The sequence below is a fragment of the Pelodiscus sinensis genome, chromosome 2, assembly GCF_049634645.1.
Source record: "Pelodiscus sinensis isolate JC-2024 chromosome 2, ASM4963464v1, whole genome shotgun sequence".
NCBI classification, from domain to species: domain Eukaryota; kingdom Metazoa; phylum Chordata; order Testudines; family Trionychidae; genus Pelodiscus; species Pelodiscus sinensis.
Window position 1 is genome coordinate 72989793 of NC_134712.1, and position 21010 is coordinate 73010802.

The following is a 21010-nucleotide window of genomic DNA, read 5'->3' on the forward strand; positions in this document are numbered from 1 at the left end:
AAAATCCATTCCTATATGCAGTAAATATTCTGGAAGAAATTATCAATACTCTTTTTACCAATAGGTAATAAACATAAGGATTTTACTTATGTACAGTGTCTCAGGAAGAGTAAATTAAAAACACTGTTAGACTTGTACATCTTACAAAAAATATTCATTCATTTTAATTATTTCTTACTACATTAGGAGGCCTTATCAATGTCAACATGAGTGAAATTAGTTTTGATGAAATTCAGGAAGTATTTTCAAAGGATTTAGACATTGAGCCAGGTGGTCATTGGAAACCAAAAGATTGTAAACCACGATGGAAGGTGAGAATAAGTTCCTTATTGACTTTCTTTCCACATATTTTTTCCTGCTTATAAGAGTATATTAAAATTGCAAGCATCCATTCTCTTAGGAATTAAAATCCTTGTGCCTGTCATTTGATCTAAGGGGGTAGTTTTAAATATTGTCATTAACCTTCACCAGGTTTCAGTTCTTGTAGACAAATCTGCAGAGAAATTAAGGAATTTTTAGGTATTTGGCATTTTACTATGTAAACATGAATTCATTATTTGTGTTCTACTATGTGTATTCACGTGATGGGAACATGTCTCATGAGAACAATGATTGTAGTAAAAACAGGTATTGCCTTAGTCAGTGGTGGCTCTTCCAAGTATGTCAAATCCTTTGTTCGATAAAGTGTTTACAATAAACTGCAGTTGGATACCAGCATTACCCCTTAAATTCACAGGTAGAATTATTCGCTAGAAAAATGCATCATATTTTTGTGTGAAAAAAATACTACCTTGCTTTGCTGTTTTCAAGCGAGCAAAGAGTTGTAGAAGAGTTCTTTAATTTAACATTAAGGCTAAAACACTGAAAAAAATCACAACAGATTTCCTTTTACCCATTATGATTTTAAAATACTAATCTATGATCTTAATATTTACACTATAATCTGACTTATTTTGCAGGTGGCAATCCTCATTCCTTTTCGCAATCGCCATGAACATCTTCCAATTTTATTCCGGCACTTGATACCTATGTTACAGAAGCAACGGTTGGAATTTGCCTTTTATGTTGTTGAACAGGTGAGTCTTCAATTAGAATAGTGTGTTAAATAGAACTTCCTCACTGATTTCAGTCTTATATTGCTATTGAATATTTTGGTGAATCAGGAAATTTCAGCTTCTGAAACTAATCGTTTATTGGTTACATTCTAATGCATTTAATATTAAACAAAACTCTTTTCTCATATTTATTGGTGGTCAATGACTTCTTATATCTCTTAAAATATAGGGTGATATTTTTATAGCTGTTAACATTAACCTCATTGACTCTCTTGTATACAAAGTTATGGCTTCTAGTGCAAAATCATTACCTTTGTAGCTATAAAAAATAGTAATTTATATTTGTGAAGGGATTGGAGGGCAGGAACTAATAGCAAGCTCTACAGTTTTATACCCCTAGATTAACCAACAGTAGTTATAATTTGAAGGCTGTCCATTTGGCTCATGAAATGAGAGGGTTTACTCAGTCTAATGTGGAACTCCTTGCCAGAGGATGTCCTGAAGGCTAGAACTTTAACAAGGTTAAAAAAAGAGCTAGATAGATACTAAGGATGTTAAAGACTATTTTGACTATCCGATAAGCATTTGCTTATCAGATAGTCTTTTGACTAGTCTGCTAGTCAGTATCCCTCCCCCTCTCCCCTTGCTGCCTCTGAGATAGCTGTGCAGCAGCCGCCTTGGGGGTTCTAAGTCCCCCGCTGGCCCCGGGCTCCATGGCTTTGAAATACACAAGAGCCCCCACTGCGTGTAGACGCAGGCAGTTACTCTGGGCTAGTGAATTTCTAAAATGGCGACCTGCTGGGAACATGCAAATCAAGCGCGGGATATTTAAATCCTGGGCGTGATTTGCAACTTCAGTATGCTTCATTTACCTCCCTGCTTCAAAGTAGGGGGCAAATGTAGACATACCCTGAGAGAATAAGGAAAGGATGCTTTTTAAAGGCTCTAATTACATTTTCTAATACTAAAAAGTTTTGTAAACTAATGTTCAATCTTCAGAGAGCTAATCTTCAAATCTGATTCTTGGTGTATAAATGTACGTCTTCACAGCAGGCCTGAGGTCGAATTAAGCTACGTAACTTGAACTACGTCAGTTGCGTAACTTAAGTCGAAATAGCTTAACTTGACTTTTTGTGCTGTCTACACAGCAGGATGTCGAAGGAAAAACATTCTTCCTTTGACTTCCCTTACTCCTCGTAAAATGAGGGTTACAGGAGTGAGAGTAAGAAGTCCTCCAGCTAAACATTATTTCAAAATAATGGCTTGCAGTGTAGACATGCTCTTTTTATTTCAAAATAACGTCGGTTATTGTAAAATAATGCTGCTGTGTAGACATAGCCTAAGACATTCAATTATGTTGAAAATTAAGGTTTTCAATAAAATTATTGAAAAAAATTTTATCCAGTGGTGCACTTATCTTATTACAAGTTGAATTTACTGTAAATGTAGCAAAATATTAGCCTTTCATACTACTTGATGCTCATAAATACTATGTGCTTTGTTTAGTGACATACATGGTTGGAGTGTTTTAAACATTGTTTAAAACTTTGGTATTGCATTAGTGATTTAGTATTGCATTTATACTTCTTCATAACCATTAACCAAAACTTGAAGACAGGTATCAGTTATCCTAAATTGGTGCTTATGATTAATATGATGCAGTACTACTAAATGTGAACTAAATGGAATTTTAAAATCTTCAAGGGCAGAAATTCTACAGTGAGGATTTTTTTTTAACTGCACAAAAATAGAGTTGAAATTATTGGTATTCTTGCTGCTGTTTTGATTAAATAGGAGCAAAACAAACCTCTGTGTCAAATCACCCTTTTTCTAATATGAGGGAGCTAATACATTTCTTGTATATAAAAGTTTTCTATTTCTTGTGCCTCATTCAGTTTCTCCTTTATTTCCCCATAAAGAGTGGTACACAACCTTTTAACCGTGCAATGCTCTTCAATGTTGGTTTCAAAGAGGCTATGAAGGATGTTGCCTGGGACTGTGTAATTTTTCATGATGTGGATCATTTGCCTGAAAATGACCGAAATTATTATGGATGTGGAGAGATGCCACGTCATTTTGCAGCAAAGCTGGACAAATACATGTACATGTAAGTAATGCAGTTCACTCTATCCTGTCTTAAAAGATGCAGAAATGTCTTTTGAATGTGCATATAAAGTTTACGGAAATCCTTAGCCACAGTTACATTTTTGTAGGTTAGGTTGAATATTAAGATTTTACCAAAAGATGTGCCATGTTATTACTGTAAATGTTGTATAAACTATTAGCTTATGGTGTCATAAAAGGAAAAACCGAAGGTAGTGTTTAGTTTTTGTTTTTGAGAAGCTACTAGTATAAAGACACTACCTCCTTTAATACCCTCTATTTTACTAAATATTTACATGTGGCTATGAAAGCAAGTTACTCTTGATCATTTATTTCTTCTTTGTGAAAAAGTGAATAATATTTATAGAAATATTTTGAATGTTGGTTTTGTGTTCACTGTCCTGATCTGATCACAGCTCTCAAAAGGTCTCTGTTGCTTTCATATACTTTTAATATTGGCTTCTAAAATAGTCTGTTTAAATCTATCTAACTACTTTAAAGGGGCTTCAGTACTTCCTTCCTTCTGGTGTGTGCCTTCTTGAGATTTCTCCTATCATTGTTCTAATATCACAATCTTGGAATAGGAGAAGAAGGTACTATGGGAAATATTTTCCACATCAGCTTTGCATTAATGTACTATTTAGTACAGAGGTTCTTGTATTTTAACTTTCTGTTACTACTTAAATGAAAGGTTTCTTCCACTTGATAGAGTGCCTCTCATCCATGCATTCAGGTAGTATTAAGCTTTAAAGTAATGTGAATTCTGATGCTTGATTACTTCCCTTCAGCTGCAATTTTGTATTGATAATGTTTTCTGTTACATTTATCAATTCTAAATATCCACTTGTCTGCAACTCTTGCTGTTGCAGTTGTTCCAGAAAACTTTTGGAACTTTTCTTTCACCCTGTGCATGTGCGCCAGCCGTGTTGGAAATTCAGTTCATTACAAAGCCATTTAAAACCCTAAAAATCTGGATTAAATTCATTTTTCTTTTGTCTATTTCCTCATTAGTAAGTGGGGATAATAGTTGTCTACTTACAGTTTGTTTTTTGCTCCCATATTATATATAATACAAATAAGGCTATTTTATCTTCTCTATCAAGCAACTCCTTCACCCATAGCATCCCAGAGGCAACTGATAAACTATTCTTGGAAATTTCTTCTCTCTGTGACAGCTCGTGAGAACTTGAATGATCTGATCCAGTAATTGTAGAAGGCAAGGGACTAAAGAGAACATCCATGCTAGTGGCCTTTAGCTGCATACAGTGTTTGGAATCAGGCAAATACAACTAACAAAGAGTAACTGACAAGAGCAATTTTAGCGATGTAAATCTCGTGGTTGTACATGTTGGCCAGTTTCTTATTGTTTAACATTGTGTGATGGTAGTCAACATGCATTTATAGCCAACAAATATTCTCTTGGTGCAAAAAGGATTCAAATAGTGTTGAATGTGCTTAGCTGTGCTCTCCAAAAAATGAAATAAAGGAGGAATTGTCATTCTTTTAAAATACTCCAGAATAGGCTAATATAAGGTGTTAAACTGTTTGATTTTTTCCCCAGTTTTCCAGCATACATTAATGGACTGGAAATATTATTGACTTATATCAAAGCTTTTACTGCTGACTAAGGTGAAAAGAAACTTTTCAACTTAATAGTATCCAAATACCACATTTTGAAAGCTTTGTTTTACAGTTCCTTCAGCAGTAAGTCAGTCTCCTTTCTAAAATCAGCTACCTGAAGCTTGCTGTTTCATGGGATGCTAACTTGAGCTGTTGTCTGCTGTAGTCTGTTCCGTAAATGAAAGCTTTTATTACAAATATTCAGTGTGCACGTTTTTTGCTATTACCAGCTTTAATTTATAAAATATCAAAGCTTTTTTCCTAGCGGGTATATTGAACCCATATATGACACCTTTTCCACGGAAATATATGAAAGCAGTTATTCAAATAAGATCTTTACTCTATTGCAGAGGTGGGCAATAATTTTTGGTGCAGGGCCACTCCAAGCTTTTGGAAAGTGGCCAAGGGCTGCACTTTTCTGTGGAGGAGATGCAGGGTGTAGAATGCAGATAGGGTGTAGAAGGATGCATGAGGGGAAGGGACTGGGGTGCAGGAGACAATGTGAGCCTGAGAGGGAGTTTGGATAAAGGAGGGGATTGTGAGCTGGGTCAGGGAGGGAGTATGGGTGCAGGAGAAGATTCTGGCCTAGGTGAGGAGTATATCGGGGGTACAGGGACTAGGAGAGAGTTGTGCCTTGTGGCAGGAGAGTGCAGAGGGTTTGGATGGTGACCAGGAGGGAGGGAGTTGGGGTGCCCCGAGGCAAGCTCTGAGTGGGAGGTGCTTACCTCTGTGTTTCCTGGCCAGGAGCCCTGCAGCACCTCCAAGACAGGATAGGCTCCCTGCCTGCTGCAGACCCAGACCACTTAAAACTTCAGGCTGTTCCCTTCACATGGCTCTCAGCTCCGGGAGCGGGGAGAGGCTTGTGCTGCCCCCATCCGCCTATTGGTTGTTTCCAGCCAATAGGAGCTGAGGATTGGTCTGCGGGTTGGGAGATCACATGAAGCCTCCCTCTTCCTACAGAGCAGAGAGCTGCATGGACTCTGTTTTAAACTGTGGTAGCTGTGTGCCTGAGGGTCCCAGCAGGGTGGTCTGTGGGCCGGATCTGGCCTCCGGGCTGTAGTTTGCCAGCCCTGCTCTATTGGTTGAATTTATATAAGTAAAATCTTACTTGCTATCATTTTCAGTCTTCCATACAGCGAGTTCTTTGGTGGTGTTAGTGGATTGACAGTGGAACAATTCAAAAAGATCAATGGATTTCCAAATGCTTTCTGGGGATGGGGAGGAGAAGATGATGATCTTTGGAATAGGTGAGTGTTTACAGTACATTTTGTAAGACATGATCTCTTGAACAGTGATCAAGAGCTCTTTTTTTCCTGTTAAATTATCTAAGTTAAGAAAAGTTTGTAGACGACTTATATGAGTAAGCAGGTTATTTATAGTGTGTTATATTAAATCAAACAGTATGTATTCATTGTTATTGCACTGATACTGTACTTGATGTGCTTTATAAAAAAAAAATGTAATCTCTCTCCTGAAAATCATAAAGCCTATGGGGCAGACTGTCAGACTCCCCTGGTCTAGCAGCCTCGGGACCTGATTGATCCCAGACAAGGGGATTTGCCGGATGAGGGGAGGTTCCTCCCGTAATGGTTCATGCTAAACCGCTGCCCCCCTCCCTCCATGGCCGTCCCCGCTGTTGCCTGGCCAGCTGTTGCTCCCTGGGCCGGAGCTCTCCAGCTCCCACTGGCCCTGCTATTGCCAGGGTCTGAGCTGCACAGCAGGGGTTGGAGCTTCCTGGTTGCTGCTGGGGTTGGAGCTATGCAGCTGGGCAGGAGCTCCCGGCCTGCTGCCAGGGTCAGAGCTGTGTGGCTGGTGATGGAGCTTCCTGGCTGCTGCCAGGGCCAGAGCTGCGCAGCCACTGCTGGACTTCTGCTACTGCCCAGTAGCTGGGGCCATATCTCCCTGCTATGGCACCTCCTCTACCCCCTACCTCTGCCAGGCTACTGCCCTGTGGCCAGACCTCCCTGTACTTGGACTTTGTGGTCCAGGAACATCTGTGGTCCTGTCAGAATAGAGTCTCAGTTAAGGGAATTACAACCTGTATTTAATTCTTGGGGACTCGAGGAGGTTTGGTGACCCTAGCTGGGAAGAGCCAGATATGATATTAGCTATTTTTAGAAACAAATAAACCTGTAATTAAATGGAACACTGCTAATTAGATTTTTTTGAAGAGTTCAGATTTCAAAATCATGTTTCTAATACTACTCTTAAATAATATGTTCCAGTATTTTAAAGAAATCTGTATGAAGGATTTTCTGCTTGGCCTGTTATCTAAAAGGCTCTTTTAGGTGGACCTACTAGTGTAACCTTTGGGTGGGCTAGAATTGATTGCCACTTCGACTAGTGCTTGACCATAACCTCTATAAAAAAGCACATGGAGTCACAGAATTCATTTCTTAAGGATTTTCATTATGGATCAATTCCAAAGAGAGGAAAAATGACCTTTATTTTCATTTTTTATAAAGTTGGTACGAAAGAATTAAGAAACAGTATTATTTTAATATCTACTAGATAACAAGATTACTTCATAATCCAAATGTATTGTCTGTCATAGTTTATACATAACTATATATGCAAAAGTTAAATCTAAAACACAGAGAGATGTACCTGAGACATCTAAAAGCTTAGATTGAGTTCATTTGATCTCAGTTAGTCCTTGCTAATCCACTACATGCAGTCTTGTGAATCAAAACCATTGCAAAATTAGGACTATATGGCACTTTTCCTATCAACACATTTAAATGAGAGAAGAGATGGTGAATCATGCCAGTTAAGAAAATATGACTAAAATCAAATAACATTCAAAGTATACATTTAAAAAAAATTAGTTTTCTTCCAGATTTTTCCTTCCATTACTGATTACTAACACTTCTCTTGCATTCCTGTTGGAAAGTTAACAGTACAGAGTGAACCTCTCTAGTCTGGCATCCTTGGGACTTGACTAGTGCCGAATGAGAGAATTTGCTGACCCATGAGAGGTCAATATTGTCTAGCAGCATTACCAACACTTTCACTGCTTAAAAGGCTCTTAAAAGACATTTGGGGGTAGATTAGAACTAAATAGTAGCACAGAATACTGAGAGCCAAGACTGGAGACTGTAAATACATTTTATGGGACCACAAGAAACTTGACCTAATTCATAAGTGGATATCCGGCTAACTAAAATCATGCCAGACCAGAGAGTTTCAACCTGTATCACCAGCCAGCTACAAAATGTTTCAGAGTTAGGGGGAATCAGTTTGCTTTTTGTTCCTATTGCTGAGCTTCTTCCTACCACCACACAGCTGCTCTGGTTACTTGCCATGCCTCAATGGAGTTTTAGTCCAACTACAGGAACCATATCAGGCATGCCCCAAACTATTACACCCATCTCCAGAAAATTCTGGACATGAATGCAGATTGTATATTGGCTTAGCAACAATGACCCAAATGCCATTCATTCATTGTACCTACCTCTCCCTACCCTTAGCCCTCTTAAACAGATATATCTCCCTGTTAGGCATGTGTGCTATGATAGTAGTGACACAAAGCATATCTGAGCTTCTCTCTGCTTTTTCTCTGTATGTGCTTTTCCCCACCACAGTTTTGGCACTGCTGTTGCTACTAAAATCCTTCTTACAGTGTCTGGGGAAGAGTACGCTCATAAATTGATTCCATGTCAAAGAGCGTGTATAAGTGACATTCATGGTATCTCATGAGACAGAGTTGTAAGTGACGATTAACAGAACAGAGGAATTGACTATATTAAAACCTCATTAAATCAGGAGTGACTGCTGACAAGGAACACAGAGGGAACAATGGCTATGTGACCACCCCTCCATGTGATTCTTCCCCATGCTACCCCTACCCTGGGGCAGGGCCTGGACAATCCCCCCCCCCCTGTCCCAGATCCCACCTCTGTTACATCTATTACTGTCCTGCCCTCTCCCTGCTCTGCCTTTTCCTCACCCCTGCTCCACCCCCAAGCCTCCTCTCTTGGAGGACTAGCAGGGCTGGGGGCTGGTGCCAGCAGCAGGGTTGGGGGGGGGGCCCACACTCATCGGAAGTGGTGGGGGAAGTAGAATGACACTATCCTAGCTCATTCTACTTCCCCAGATCCTGTCCATGTCACTCCACTTCCACCGGTGAGTGCAGGGTTGAGCAGTGTGTTGGAAACCAGGGAAGCAGAGTGAGCTAGGGCTGCATTACTCCACTTCCCCCCTCCTCCTCGCATCCTACTTCATACAGGAAGTAAGAGACGGAACATGCTTGGGACAGAGGCCTATTTACTATTCGTCATTCTGTGTGTAGCACTATTTGCTTAAATTTTAAAAAAAGTTAAACAATTAAGTGAAGGTTATATATTGGAAAGATTGTCAGCAAATGAGAGATGGCTACTCTGAATACTAATGCAATTTTTTTTTAATACATGCATAAACAAAAATGAATTTATCTTTAACTATTGTACTGTAGGGTTCATTATGCTGGATATAATGTAACAAGGCCAGAGGGAGACCTAGGGAAGTACAAATCCATTCCTCATCATCACAGAGGTGAAGTCCAGTTTTTAGGCCGGTGAGTAAAAAGGTGATGTGATCACATGCTAAAACCTAAGGAATACAGAAGATTTTATCTTGAGAATATTCTCACTCAAAAACAATGAAGTAGAACTATTCATAAACTACGTGCCTTTTTGTAAAGTGGTGTATTGATTTCTGTTGTGGTACATACCATTTTTCAAAAGATAATTTTAAATCTAGTTCATTTAAAATTGCTAAATTCGGGTGAGATCTACTCTGGGACAGCTTGCTGATTCCTGTGGTTTTACAAAAGGAAAAACTATGTAGCACTTTCCTATTTTATTGGGTTTGTTTCTGTCCTCCCTCTTCCCATTAATAAATGTGTGGCACTCACACAACAGGGGATGCTGACCGTATGTGAAGTCAGCTTTGTTGTTTCACTTAAAGTGAAGTGAAACAAAAAGTAAACTGTAAAGAAAGTGTATTCTTCAAGTGATGTCCCCGTGGGTGCTCCACTGTTGGTGTCAGGCTTTGTCCCAGTGCCACAGATCGGAGACTTTCAAGCAGTCATCAGGCAGGCTGCACATGCGCGAGCAGAGAGCAGCATTCCCACCTTTTTGAAGAAGCGCGCACAGCCCGCTTTTCCCTCAGTTCCTTCTTCGCTGCCCTGGGCTGTGGACGGAGCTCCACCCTCTTCTCAGCGTGCTCTGCATATCAAAGAGAAGCAATTGACAACCAATTGAGTACTTTAGATAAACTCTCTTTATTCAAACAAAAACAAACAAAAAGGCTGCTAGCAGCTCTTACTGCAGCACAAGAACAAGCTGAGGCAGCCCAGTCAAACTGAGGAAGAAAAACTCCCTCAAAACCCTCACAAATAAACCGACTAATAACCCAAGCAGGTAGCCTGGTTTACACAACGTGGGTGATATAGTCAGCCTTGGGGAGACATGCCAGGACAAGAAATGTGGAAGATGCCAGGAGCCTATGCCAGCCTCTGATGCTCACAGCGAATGAATACACTGTTTGGAGTGGGGGACATATGTAAAACAAAAATGTGTCCACTGCCACAGCTTGACTGCGAGGGCTTGCAAGGAAAGAGAGCTCACAGCTGCATGCTGTGTATTGACAAAGCCCTTCACCCCCTTAGCTATAAAAGGGGCAATAAGGGCTCGAGCGCAAAATCCCCTCAGGGCAATCTCTCCAGCCCTTTACCTCAGAAGGCACGGTCAGAAACCAGACCCTCACCAGCCTGCTTTCTCCTGCCAAGAATTAGTAAAGGGGATGGAACCGGGCATGGGGAAATCTCGAGCCTCCTCTGACAGGCTCAAGAGTGCGCTCTAAACAGGCAGTCAAACCACCTGCCCAGGCATCAAAAAGGGCACCTACTAAGGGCCTGATGTAACAGAGGTACCAATGGCATCAAGGACACTCAGGGTGCCTCGAGCACACTCAAGTATCCCCAGCACAACATGAACCCCCAATGCAATCTTCACCACAGGCACTGGGAAGTAACAGGGCTAGTCTCACGCTAACCCCACATCCCCTGGGGTCGTAACCGCATCCGTGCTACCACCTCATGTACCGGGGGACTCAGCAACGGCTCACAGGGCATCATCCCAGAGCTATTCTCCAATGCGCAAAACATAGGCACCACCGAGACAGGACAGGAGGGCCAGAACTGGGTTCTCTGCTCGGCCTTTGACACGGCACTGCTCTCGCTCCCCTTTACCAAGAAGAGGCTTGCCATGTTCACTTGCCTTGTCTCAAATCACTGCCTATCAAGGGGATTCAAGGAGGAGGTTCTCTCAACACTCCTCCCCAGAGAGAACATATGCACGTTATGGGGCGTACGACTTACCTCATTATTAGTATCATCCTTGTATCCAGAATGGTATTATTATGACAGACACCATAGCCAATGGTTCCCCCATCACTACGGGGCACCACATCATACCTCCATTCTCCTACACCTGCACAGAGGTCTGTGACCTCTATACGTTCAGACCCATTGTATTCCCCATCTGAGGGCATGGACCTAGAGGAAGGGCAAATTGAGGATGAACCAATGGTCCAGCAATCAGACATACCACCCAATGATAATTCCTCCTTTGCTCTTGACGAAGCAGTTATCCTGAATGATCCAGCACCTAGTGATGACCTTAAACAGGTCCAGGAGCTATTTAAGAGAGTAGCTATCAGTCATGAGGTTGTCTTATCAGAGGTGCAGGAAAAACACCACAAGCTCCTAAAGAACCTGCAGCCCTCTGCAAAATCCAAAATTGCCCTGCCTCTAGACGAAGCTATTCTTGAGGCAGTCAAAGTAAGGCAAACTCCAGCCACCCCCCCACCCCCGCCGGACAAACAAATGGACCAATGGAAAGTATTTTGTCCTATCAAAGGGCATGGAATTCCTGTACTTACACCCTCAACCTAACTCCTTGGTGGTTGATGCTGTGAATCAAAGGGCCAAAAACCCGCAGTACAAGGCTCAGACACAAGACAAAGACCACAAATGCCTCAATGTCTTTGGGAGGAATATGTACTCTTCCTCAACCCTGCAGCTTCACATAGCCAACTATACAGCATTGCTTGCAAATCATGATTTCGACAATTACATAAAACTAACAGTTTATGCACAGTATTGCAGAGGACAAAAGACCTATCTTTAAGGCAGTCATTAAAGAGGGATACAATATATCCCTGGACAGCACTAGATGCTGCAAATACTGCAGCTAGGTCTACTGCGACGTATGTGGTAATGAGACCTGCAACTTGGCTGCAAGCAGCAGGAATCCCTAAGGACCTCCAGGCCAAATAGAGGACCTGACATTTGATAAGGCCAAATTATTTGCTACATGGACTGACGAGGCCTTGCACTTTAGCAAAATTCGCGCACTACTTTGCGCAAGTTGGGGATGTACACTGCACCCTACCGGAGGAAGTGCTACATACCTTACCAGAGACACAGGGACACGGCCTTTACTAGACAACGCAGTACTGGTCTTCTGAACAGAATCGCTTCTGACCTCGAAACACTATAGTAGAACCCCTAAGAACTGCTCTTCAACAACTCACGCCTCTAGGCAGCAAGTTTGAGAATTTGGTTGAGGGTCTGCTTGACCTTTCTTCTGCTCCAGTACCTGGCGAGTCCAACATATTTCACCACTGCTTGCGCCCTTATTACAATCAATGGGCAGCAATCACCACAGATTGCTAGTACACGGTGGGTACTAGAAATCATCAGCCATAGATATTCTGTCCCTTTCACAGCAATTCCCCCAACCTCCGCACCCTCTCCCTCTCTCTTCAGGGACCCCTCTCATGACACACAGCTCTGCCAAGAGGTGCAACATCTGCTCAATATATAGGAGCTGTAGAATGAGTCCAAAAAAGATTTGAAGGAAAAGGGTTTTTATTCAAACTGCTTTCTCACCGAGAAGAGGTCAGGGTGTTGGAGGCCCATCTTGGACCTGTGGCAATTAAACAAGTATCTCCTCAAGCAGTGATTCAAAATGATCACTCTTGCCTCTATAATTCTGGCACTTGTCAGAGGGGACTGATTTGCAGCCCTCAACCTTCAAGATACATATTTTCACGTCACAATACATCCTTAACCCAGACATTTCCTACTATTTGTGGTAGCGTCACATTATTTCCAGTGCAGAGTCCTCCCATTCAGACTCTCCTCTGCCCCCAGAGTCTTTTCCAAGACCCTCGCGGTGGCAGCAGCACATCTCAGATGCAAGGGTATTACAATATTCCCCTATCTGGACGATTCTTATCAAGGGCTCCTCACAACATGGCATGAGAGGCATGATCAGGTTTACAAAGGCCTTTTTTCAGTAGCTAGACTTCTTTATCAGCTAGCAGAAATCCACACTATGGCCTATGCAATCCCTTGAGTTCATAGGGGCTCTCATAGATTCCATAACAGCAAGAGCTTATCTCTCCATTTACCGTTTTAACACCTCAAAAAGCCACATCACTATTGTTACCACCATCCCAACCATACTCATCCTAACTTGCCTCAAGCTAATGGGACACATGGTGACCACCACATGCGTAGTTCCGCAAGCCAGGCTGCGCTTTTGATGTTTCCAGCACTGGATTTCTTCAGTGTATACACTAACCAGACACCACGACTCGCCTCATCCATGGGTCCTTACCTTCCTCTGATGGTGGACCCATGCGCAGAACCTATGCAAAGGGGTGCCTTTCCACCGTGAGCAGCTGTCCAAACAGATTACTACGGATGCCTCGCTGATGGGCTGCAGTGCACATGTCCAACAACAGGTCTCGCAAGTGGTCCCAAGACAAGTCCAAACTCTACATAAACCTGTTCGAGCTTCGAGCAGTTCACAACGCATGCAAGCACTTCCTCCTACACATTCAGGGCTCTTCGGTGCATATCCTTACCAATAATATGACTACTATGTTTTACATCAGTCACCAAGGTGGTGCGAGATCCCAGTCATTATGTGCAGAGGCAATCAAGTTGTGGAATTGGTGTATCTGCCACAACATAACCATCATGGCAGTATAATTACTTGGGGACAAGAATATTATGGCAGACATCCTCAGCCGCAACTTCCTCAAAGAGCACGAGTGGGAGCTGCACAATCACATCGCTCATGAGCTCTTCCAACATTGGGGTGTACCACAGATAGACCTCTTTGCAACTTGACAGAAGTCCAAATGCCCCCAGTACTGTTTGAGAGCGGGCATAAGATACGGCTTCCTGGGAGATACAATGCTCCTTTCTTGAGAGACGCATTTACTAAACGCCTTTCCTCCTATCCCCATCATTCCCAAAGTCATCTGAAAGATACAGGAAGACAAGGCCCAAGTGATTCTGATAGCCCCAGTGTGGCCTCGACAGACATGGTTCCCATGTCTTTTTTTTTTTTCAACTGTCTCTCTCTGACTTCCCTGCCCGCTTCCAAACCACCCAGACCTCCTCTCTCAGAACAAGGGTCAATACTTCATCCCCCAACCATGAGCGCTACAGTTGATGGCACGATACCTATCTGGTTCTCAGAAGCAGGGCAGTAGTGTTCCCAGCAAGTGAGAAATGTACGGCTGCATAGCAGGAGGCAAATGACACATAAGACTTACCTGTACAAATGGCGTCGCTTTACGCAGTGGTGTGCACACAGAGGAATCCAACCTTCTGGGGCACCGCTCCACCTGATACTGGAATACATTATGAACTTGAAACAACAAAATGTATAGCTCTCATCACTCCGAGTGCACATTGAGGCCATTACAGCCTTCCATCCTCCCCCCCCGCTCCCCCCATTGACGGGTTCTCCTTATTTTCCCATCCCATCTCTAAGAGATTCTGGAAGGGAGTTATGATTGGTCCTCCACTCACTCACAAAATCACATTTCGAACCAATGGCAACTTCATCGCTTACCGTCCTCACTCTGAAGACGCTGTTCCTCCTTGCAATCACATCCACAAGGCGGGTTAGCGAACTTGCTGTGCTCACAGCTTTGCCTCCATATACAACCTTTCATAAGCACAAGATTATTCTGTGGCCTCATCCATCGTTTTTACCCAAAGTTGGATCGGAATTCCTTATCAATGAACCAATAGTCCTTTCCACCTTCTATCCAAAACTGCACTGCTCCAGGGAAGAGGCCGCTTTACACACTCTGGCCATTAGAAGGGTAATTGCCTTCTATCTTGGTAGAACTCAGTCCTTTCGGTTATCCCAGAGATTGCTGGTATCCTTGGCTGTGAAAGGTCCAAGGGACAACTACTGTCTTCTCAGCGCATTTCAAAACTGAGAACATCATGCATTACTACCTGTTACTCACTCCAGAACAGGTCATTACTGATGTCTGTAAAAGCCCATTCTACGAGGGTGATGTCGACATCAGCTGTTTTCTTAAAGGGGGGGTCTCATAGTCGTCAAATTACACATTCATGAAGCACTTAGTGGTTTGTAATTTCCAGGATCACCTCTGGAGACCTTTTTAATGATTGGCATCACATTAGCTATCTTCCAGTCATTTGGTAAAGAAGATGATTTAAAGGATAGTTTACAAACCATAGTTAATAGTTCTGCAGTTTCAGAACTTTTGGATGAATGCCATCTGATCCTGGTGTCTTGTTACTGTTTAGTTTATCAGTTTGTTCCAAAACCACCTTTGACACTTCAATCTGGGACAATTCCTCAGATTTGTCACCTAAAAAGAATGGCTCAGGTTTGTGAATTTCCCTAGCATCTTCAGCCATGAAGACCGATGCAAAGAATTCATTAAGTTTCTCCGCAAAGACCTTATAATCCTTGAGTGCTTCTTTAGCTTCTCAGTCATCCATTGGCCCCACTGTTTGTTTAGCAGGCTTCCCGCTTCTGAGGTACTTAAAAAAGTTTTCATATTACTTTTTGAGTTTTTGCGTAGCTCTTTTACTAATTCCTTTTTTGGTCTTCCTTATTAAACATTGCTCTCTCCTCCAAGGCCTGTACATACCCCTACTTTCATCTGCCACCATCCTTTCCTTTTCTGCATTCCAGTTCCCTCCCTTTGATCTCTGCTGTATTGCGCTGGTGATGCAAAGTAGTTGAAACCTAATTGAAGTAGTGACTACATGTGGGCTCCACCATGATGTAAAACAACCAGAGCATGCTAGTGAATCTGGCTTAAATGCTAAAAGATTAAAAAATAGGGTAAGGTTGATATTGCATATGTCCAAAGCATTAATAACCTCATATGATAGCACTGTTCTTGAGTTTCTTCTTTTAATTAAGATTATAAAAGGAAATTCCAAAGCATAGACTGCATTAAGGAAATCTATATAATCAGAGAAAAATCTCAGTTTAAGATTATGGAGCATTGGAGATGTATCTGTCACAAAAACAAGCACGTGTAAATCTAGGAAATTCAAAGTTAAGGTTGCATTTAAAAAAAAATCAAATAATTAAAAATATGGAAATATGCAACTGAAGTATGTAAACCATCTCAACTATGTTTTACATTGATGCAGTGAAGAAAAATATGAAGAAAATTGTTTTTACAAATCAGTTTGATACCACAAATAGTAATATGCATTAATCATAATCACCTGGTGGCTGTGTAGTTAATGTCATTTGTCTAGGAATATGAACAGCATGTAAACGTTCATCTAATTTGTAAAACTGCAAAAATTCATGCATTTAAAGCTGATGTTTGTAATTTGTATATACGAAGTTCTCCCAGACTGAGGTTTTGTAAAATAGAGGTTTCGAAATCAATGATGGCCTATTTTTAATTATGGTAATGCAGTTGATAACTTCTACATGTTTCTTTACAAACCTTTTTTCCACAATCCTTCTCTATTCTGCCCTACAGGTATAAACTCCTGAGGTATTCCAGGGAGCGTCAGTACATTGATGGGTTGAACAATTTAAGATATATTCCTAAAATACTTGTCAGTAGATTTTATAAAAATATAACTGTAAACCTCAGACCAGATCTGGCTCCTGTTAGAGACTATTGATGGAAGTGAGTGGCAAGCTACATTCCTGGAGTTCAAATTTGTAACACTGGAAAATATAAATTAAAGACACTATATTAAGACCTTAAATTAGGTCTTTTTGACTATTTGATGAAGGATGTTTGGGAAGAGAAGAAAAATGACTGCATGGGTGACCATGCATTATATTCTGAAAAGAAATGCCAGCAGCTACTACTCAATGTTTACAGCATGGGACTACTAAATACTCAAGCCTTGTTTCACCATATTCTCTATCAACCACTCAACTATATATACTGCAGAAAACAGATCTGTAGCTTGTTTGGAAGCCAAGAGAGAGGCCTTTTCTCCCAGGAAATTTTTATAATTTAAAATAACTTAAATGAATGCTTTTTGTTTCCTTTTAAAATGTGTTTTGTAAATATGTGATGTAAATTGATGTGCTCAAATAGGTTTTTAAATATGGTAAATTATGCTTCAATATGAATTTAGGTGTATTACTGTGTTCAGTAGCATGAAAGAACAGATGTAAATATTTGTGTTTTAAACAAAATTTATGCCTTGTATGAAATAATGGAACTATCAATAATTGATGGCCAGCTATGACTGTAAACTGTTATACACGTTTTTTGAGCTTTAAGCCTGATGTATATCTGTTTTGAAGAATTAATTTCACATGTAAGTTTGTTCGGAAGAAAGCTTTTAATTTTACTTATTACTGGTAAAAATCCTGTGATTCCCTGCTTGCCATCTAAATCATAGCTAATGCATATTATTGCATGTGCATTTTGGAAAAATCTTTAAGGTTGTTGCATATCATGATATATAGGAACTCTTATTTCATTTGTCTCCACAGGTGCCACAAGTGTTAGTGTCAGGGATTTTATGCCTAAAACAGTGTGTTCAAGTCTATGTACTGTAGTTTGGTAGTATCATCTTTTTTAATTCTTAATAAATAGCACTTCTTATTCCTCAAGAATCAGAAGAGCCAAAAATGTATCTTCATTGGAAGACCAATGTTAGTTAACTTTTAAAAGAATTGGTAGCAAAATTTATGTCTAACCTTTATGGGGTGGAACTTTTAAGAGCACGCAGTGTTGGTCTAACTGCTCCATTTATTGTTAGGATTAATGGGATCAGAAATAAGCCAGTGCTCAGTGCTTTTGAAAATATCCCCAATAATATTAATCCACATAGATATTATGGGCCTAATCCTCTGAAGTGCTGAGCACTTCAGGTAGTGTGCGAAACACCCTAAACTCCATGAGCTACAGTGAAATTGAAGGTACTCAAGACTGATCAGGATAGGTCCCAGACAATTCTCTATTTTGTAGTATTAAATGCATGAACATCTAGCCTCTTTTTATTTATCATAAAACTTAATTTTGCCTTAGCATAACAATATAGGGAAAACAATCTAATAGCATCCAATTCAGAAACACTATTTTTGCCTACTGCTATTACACATCTGTAGCGAATATGATGTAGGAAGTAGTCTGAAACACTTACTTTTTCTATTAATGCAACACAAATCAGTTAAATGTTGAGCAAAATAATCTAGTAGATTAGTTTGTTGACTATCACAATCATTCAGTGGTTTAGGAATCAAAGACTTTCTTCTGCTCCCCTGAAAAATTAAAAAACAATGTATTGTTTATTTATTTATTACATGGAGTTCTTAACCAGAAACATTAATCTAAATTCACTGCCCACTTGTTTGCCTCTGGATTTACTGCTACAGAGGATTGATGCAGGTGCTTTAATTAGTTTGCTGCTAGCACTTTTTCTTTTATGGCCATTCCAACAGAACGTTTTGTCCTGGCCGTTTTTTTAACAAAACGTTTGAGGACACTTGTAGACATTCCAATAATTTACAGAAATGGAGAAATTACTGATTTAATTGACATCGTTCAAAGAGGGCTGTTGGAGATATTTCATATTGTATTGGAATGATCTTTTAATCTAGTCAATATAATATGCTGTAAAATATTTAATGTAAAGTAACAGATTGAACACACCCATAAAATAAGCATGCTTGAGTTCTTATATTACTGCTTTATATATTTCTGAATCTGAGCATACTGAATATTTTGAGGCAGATGGGTAGATATGAACTCAATATTTAATATACTAAATAAGCAACTATATTTTCAAAGTAAATTTGGTCTTATATCCATACTTCACATTAGCTGAACATGTTTCCTTAAGGGTTATTAAAAGGAATAGCTTTTAAAAGTCTGACTTCTGATTTGTTTTTGGTTTTTTTAATATTTTCTGGTGCATTTAAAAATACGCATGAATATGCTTTAGCCCAAGTTATGGAATCTTGCAAAGTAATAATGTATTGCTTAGAGAGAAAATGTGAAAGAAAAGAAAATATAATCTCAACTGCACATAAATGGATTACAAAGCATAACTGCAATTTGTTTAATTTAACATGACACAAATGTATTGTGCCCCAAATTGATACACCTTCCATTAAGAAAGATGTTTACTATCCATTTTTGCCAGATAGGTACCTTTTAGTATCAGGAAGGCTGCTATCTTATTATTAATATTACACCAAAATGTGTTCACTTTGTCTGAATCCAGTACTGTTCTGTAGCATACTTTAACATAAACAGTGCCTTCAAATAAAAGTAGTGAAGTGCAGAACTGAGGGCTATGCATGTTCCTTTTGATAAGATATTCTTAATTCTAGTAAAACATGAAGGATGTCATGCTGGCATTTTGGTTCCTGATGGCAAATTTGACTGTTCTTCAACGGTGGACACAATGCATAGAAAAAGTATTTTCAAGGTTCTGAAGGGAGTTTTACAATTGATGTAGAAATTTGATAACACTAACAGTGTCTCAAGTCTAGTCAGTACACTAAAGGATATTTTTCATCTAAATTTCCTTCCCATCTGTTATATATTTTAAATTAAGAGAAAATATAAAATTTAATATTCTCCTTGACACCAAGAATATATTGACAAATGAATGCAAAATGTTTATTAAATCTTTCAGAAATATTTTTGTACTCTTCTGTTTAAAATATTAGTGTTATAGTTAATTACAAACAAGCCAGTTATCAAAATTTAAAAATATTGCGTATCAGCAAGAGGAAGTGTACTTACAATTATTTTATTTGTAGAGGTATCTGAGGCAGGCTTATTGAAAACTGCACTGAAACAATTGCTGGCAATTTCCATACTTTTTATTTTTGTTTTGTTGTTCATGGAAATGTTTGTACTTTTTTATCATTGTCTCTTTTGAAATATAATGTTCTAAAGATAGTGGAGTTGTCTAATTTTATTTTTTTCTAGGCACTGTAGTCTATAGAAGGTGGCTCCTTCAATGTATTAAGAAAAAATAAGCGTTCTTTGAAATCTCTGGTACAGTATCATTCTCACATTGATCCCACAATTGACAGGATGGGAAGTTTCTTATTTGATAAGAACTGATCTTGTAGAAACCATTTACAGATAACATGTTTTCAAAGCATGTTAAGTTTTTATAAAATCATTCAACTTTTAAAAAATTGTAATAGCATAGGGTAAGAATTATTTGTGGCATTTTTTTTTAATTCTTCCCAGAGCAACATAGCACTGAGCCTGACTTGTAATGTCTAGGGGCTATTGTAAAACAATTTATTACAAAACCTAAAAATGGTGTACCTCAGCTGATTAACAAATTTGATCACCTGTTGAAATTTAATACAACAATTTAGTAATAATGGTTGTATCTCTGAAAACTGGCATTCTCTGGTCCGGCAACATCTGTTATCTGGCAGGACCATGGATGCGTCTAGACCATAGAACTCTGGAGCCTAAGGACAGGAGGGCCACCTGGGGCAGTGGAAAACAGGGTGGCAGCTCGGAGGCAAAGCAGGACTGGGGCCGGAGTCCCACAGCAACCCCTGGGAACACAGGGCTACTGTCGGAGTCTCCTGACAATCCCCTGGAGAGTGGGGCTGGGCCAGAGCCCCAGGGCATCTCATAGCAATGTGAGGCTGGGACAGGAGTCCCTGCAGCAGAGTGAGACTGGGCTGAAGTCCCCCAGCAGTCCATGTCAGCACTGTGGCAGTCCCTGGGAATGCAGGGCTGGATTCAGAGCCCTGTGGCAGTGTGGGGCCTCAGTCCCTTGGCAGCCCCCAGAAGCGCTGGGCCAGAGCCCTGCAGCAGTCCCTGGAGCGTGGGGTTGGGACCAGAGCCCTGCAGTAGCCCCTGGGAGCACGAGGCTGGGCCAGAGTCCTGCGGCAGCCCATGGTCCGCAGCCGGAGCCT

The 21010-nt window shown here is 40.5% G+C and overlaps 1 protein-coding gene across 4 annotated transcripts in view; it reads left to right on the top strand.

Moving 5' to 3' along the window:
• B4GALT6 (beta-1,4-galactosyltransferase 6) overlaps positions 1–20021 on the top strand; it is a 46304-nt gene extending 26283 nt beyond the window's left edge. For all 4 annotated transcript variants that reach the window (XM_014568775.3, XM_075920780.1, XM_006113605.3 and 1 more), the window contains 6 exons: positions 187–311; positions 960–1076; positions 2975–3162; positions 5903–6025; positions 9232–9333; positions 16620–20021. In XM_014568775.3, the coding sequence (XP_014424261.2) occupies positions 187–311; positions 960–1076; positions 2975–3162; positions 5903–6025; positions 9232–9333; positions 16620–16767 (803 nt within the window). In that variant the 3' untranslated portion in view covers positions 16768–20021. The remainder of the gene's footprint in view (positions 1–186; positions 312–959; positions 1077–2974; positions 3163–5902; positions 6026–9231; positions 9334–16619) is intronic.
• The last annotated feature ends 989 nt before the right edge of the window (positions 20022–21010 follow it).